This window comes from Clupea harengus, chromosome 4 (assembly GCF_900700415.2).
Source record: "Clupea harengus chromosome 4, Ch_v2.0.2, whole genome shotgun sequence".
NCBI classification, from domain to species: domain Eukaryota; kingdom Metazoa; phylum Chordata; class Actinopteri; order Clupeiformes; family Clupeidae; genus Clupea; species Clupea harengus.
The window spans coordinates 9811756-9815113 of NC_045155.1; the positions used below are offsets into that span (position 1 = coordinate 9811756).

The 3358-nt window shown below is 43.6% G+C and overlaps 1 protein-coding gene across 1 annotated transcript; it reads left to right on the forward strand.

Annotated features, from left to right (window-relative positions):
- The first annotated feature begins 190 nt into the window (after positions 1 to 190).
- On the forward strand, positions 191 to 3305 carry LOC105906745 (2-epi-5-epi-valiolone synthase-like). The gene is made up of 5 exons (XM_012834942.3): positions 191 to 366; positions 1012 to 1636; positions 1928 to 2167; positions 2405 to 2657; positions 3112 to 3305. The coding sequence occupies exons 1-5, from the start codon at positions 230 to 232 to the stop codon at positions 3198 to 3200; spliced, it is 1344 nt and encodes a 447-aa protein (XP_012690396.2). The 5' UTR covers positions 191 to 229; the 3' UTR covers positions 3201 to 3305.
- The last annotated feature ends 53 nt before the right edge of the window (positions 3306 to 3358 follow it).

Sequence of the window (3358 nt, forward strand, 5' to 3'; positions counted from 1 at the left end):
TCTATATCTATAATTTATGATTTTTTAAATACTTTTATAATTATAATATTTATGATTTGTATAATTTATGATTTCATATCTGATAATAACTAAATCTATAGAATGGAGATTGTGACCCAATTGGCTCATCCTATATATAGGCTTCCAAATGCAGACTCGGTGACTCATATGTGGCTGTTACAAGACGGCAGCGTGGCTTGTCACGTCCTTTACCCCAATTTTCGCAGAGATGTCATACCCGACAGATCGCGAAATTTGCGATAATTCTTATAAACTCAAAGAATTCCAATTAGTGCAAAGAAATGGAACGTGGAACAGAGAAAGTGCAGGCTTTTGCCACAGCGGACGTCTGTCGTCTGCTAAAATGTAAGTCATTTAAGAACACCCCACCTGTTACAGAAATCTAACACGTGGCTTAGAATGATGGAACAAATGCATTTTCAATGTAGATTTATTTTCCATAGTTCATCGTTTCTGTTTCATAGTTCAACGTTATCCATATGAGATCAACTTAACCTGTTTCTCGACTGGTGTCTAATCTACGTTTCCTTATTTTAATGTAGTTTGGAGAGTTTGACTTACCAAAACACTTATAACATTAAGAGTCGTTTTAGATCCATTGTACCAAACTCTTACTAAACACTAAAATATTTTGAGAGCTAAACTTTCTCCACTGGTCAGGGGCGACCTTAATATTGGGTTATAATTGGAGGTGGTATTTGAGGGGGTTGGCACGAGGAAGCCTACACAGAATGCTCATGCCAACAGTCAGTCTATCGCTGTGTGAATTAACCCTTTAACAAATGTGACTCCAGACTGTCCTGCCTTGCTGTCCTTACTGAATAACCAACAGCTATTATTAGAGATTACTCAAAGGAGTTCATAGTCCTTTCTCAAGAACTTATCTCAATCATGTTCACCTATAGGAACATTACATACATGCAGGTCGAGATATTTACAAAAACACCTTAACTGAATTTCACCATTACTGTTCCTACCATGACTCCCCAGCTATGAGAGTTCCACAGCAAATGGTCGCTGTTGGACTGTGTTGAGCCCCATTGTCTTCACCTATAAAATAATCCAGTGTGAAAACCTGCTGGATGCAGACAATGACACCCTGCTGTTTGGCCACATTGACAACTGTGAAGAGCTGAAGAGCAGTGGCAATCCCATTAAACGCTTTATCGTCATTGATGAGGCAGTCCATAAGCTCTACGGGGATAAGATCACGGAGTACCTGAAGGCCAGAAATGTCATCTACAAGATGCTCCCCTTGCCCACAACAGAGGAAAACAAATCCATGGAGCTTGTGACGAAAATCCTTGAGGAGGTTCACAAGTTTGGCATTGACAGGAGGTCTGAGCCAATTCTAGCCATTGGTGGGGGAGTGTGTCTAGATATTGTAGGATTGGCTGCGTCTCTCTATCGTAGAAGGACTCCCTATATCCGCGTCCCAACCACTTTGCTGGCCTATGTTGATGCCAGTGTCGGGGCAAAGAATGGAGTCAACTTTGCCAACTGTAAAAACAAGATAGGAGGTTATATCCCCCCAGTTGCAGCTTTTCTGGACAGGTCTTTCCTGGAAACAGTTCCTCGCCGCCACATCTCCAATGGACTGGCTGAGATGTTGAAGGTACCTTCTTGCATGACAAAGTGTGGACCAAGCTTCCATAAATGCATGGAGTGATGAAATGGGTTTGGATGAGGCTTCAGACACTCTTGCGTCAGAATGATCTTAGAACTAAACAGAAACAAGTCAGGCTAACTGAGTAAACAGAAACCTTTAAGACCTCATGGTGAACCTTCCTGGAAAACCTCAAAGATTTGTGTGTGTGTGTGTGCACACAATACTTAAACTGAATGTCACCGTTCTTGGTTATAAAAACATGATAGGATGACACTCAATTCTTTCAGTATTTCTTAGATGGCTATGATGAAACACAAAGGCCTGTTTGAACTTTTGGAGAGGGAGGGACGGAATCTTCTGGATTCCAAGTTCCAGACCCGAGGTGAGACAGACAGGGCAGACCAGGCACATGCTGCCTCAGCATCCACCAGAATCGCCATAGAGACCATGCTGGAGGAGTTGGCTCCAAACCTGTGGGAGGATGACTTGGATCGGCTGGTGGACTTTGGACACCTCATCAGTCCAGAACTTGAGATGGTTAGGAGAGACAGCTTTAAAAACCTGAGACTGACCTTGCTCTTAAGGCTATAATAATATACAGTAATTATACAGTATATAATAATATAGAGTTCCACAGCTACTCCATTTTGCTGGTTACTTCTTCACGTGACTGCAACAAATATAAAAATATAGGGTGGCCAGATCTCCATATGTACATTTCCAGCACCACAAAGCATTTGTCAGTTGAACATTTGTCTTTCCGTCATGCTGCAGAAGGTATTGCCTGCGCTGCTGCATGGGGAGGCAGTGAACATTGACATGTCCCTCATGGTGTACTTGGCCTGTGAGCGGGGCCTCCTCGCCCCGGAGGAGAGGTCCAGAGTTATCCGTTGCATGCAGAGCCTGGAGCTGCCCGTGTGGCATCAGGACTGCAGCTTGGAGCTGGTGAAGAAAGCCCTGAGCGAACGTCTCAAGCACTCTGGAGGGCTGGTTAGGATGCCACTGCCCACTGCACTGGGACAAGCAGGTACAGGAGCTACTGAGCGCAGAGTTGGAGAGGCTTAGTATGGTTAGTATAGTATTGTGATAGAGATAGGGAGTTGTGTAGGGATTACAGGGCAGTGATTGACAGCCGTTTATACTATTCTTTCCTATTGACTGTGTCACTAGTTCGCCTATTGGAATACTCGATTTAGAGCATTGATAATATTGTGGCCAGCTAGCCCAGAAGAATGGAGCACAGAGATCTCAGCACCTGTATCCCATACACAGCACAACCCCGGTAGTGTAATTTATTAATGTGACTCTCGTTCGCTTTTCAGAATGTGCTGCTAACATGTACCCTCTTCAGGGGGCGAATCAGCTTCAGACTAGATTTTTAGAGCCGGCCATTCTGAAATGAGCTGCCGACAGTTTGAGCAGGTAAAATTCAGAATGAAGTCTCCTGACTGAGTTGAAGAGTATGTTTGTCTTTTCCACAGAAATCTTTAATGACACCGATGACGACACACTGTGTCTGGCATTCCAGAAGTGGTGCACGGAGCTGGGAGCAGGACACCTTCCCAAGTGAAAAGGGAGCTGTGTTGCTAACAAACTTGAAAATACATCGCTTAAGTGATTGAGTGTTTTGGCATTCCTGAAAATAAACATGGAAATGATGAATGTGCTGACAAGTACTCCATACAAACCTTCACACACAAGGACACCAATAAAACATCGACACAAGAA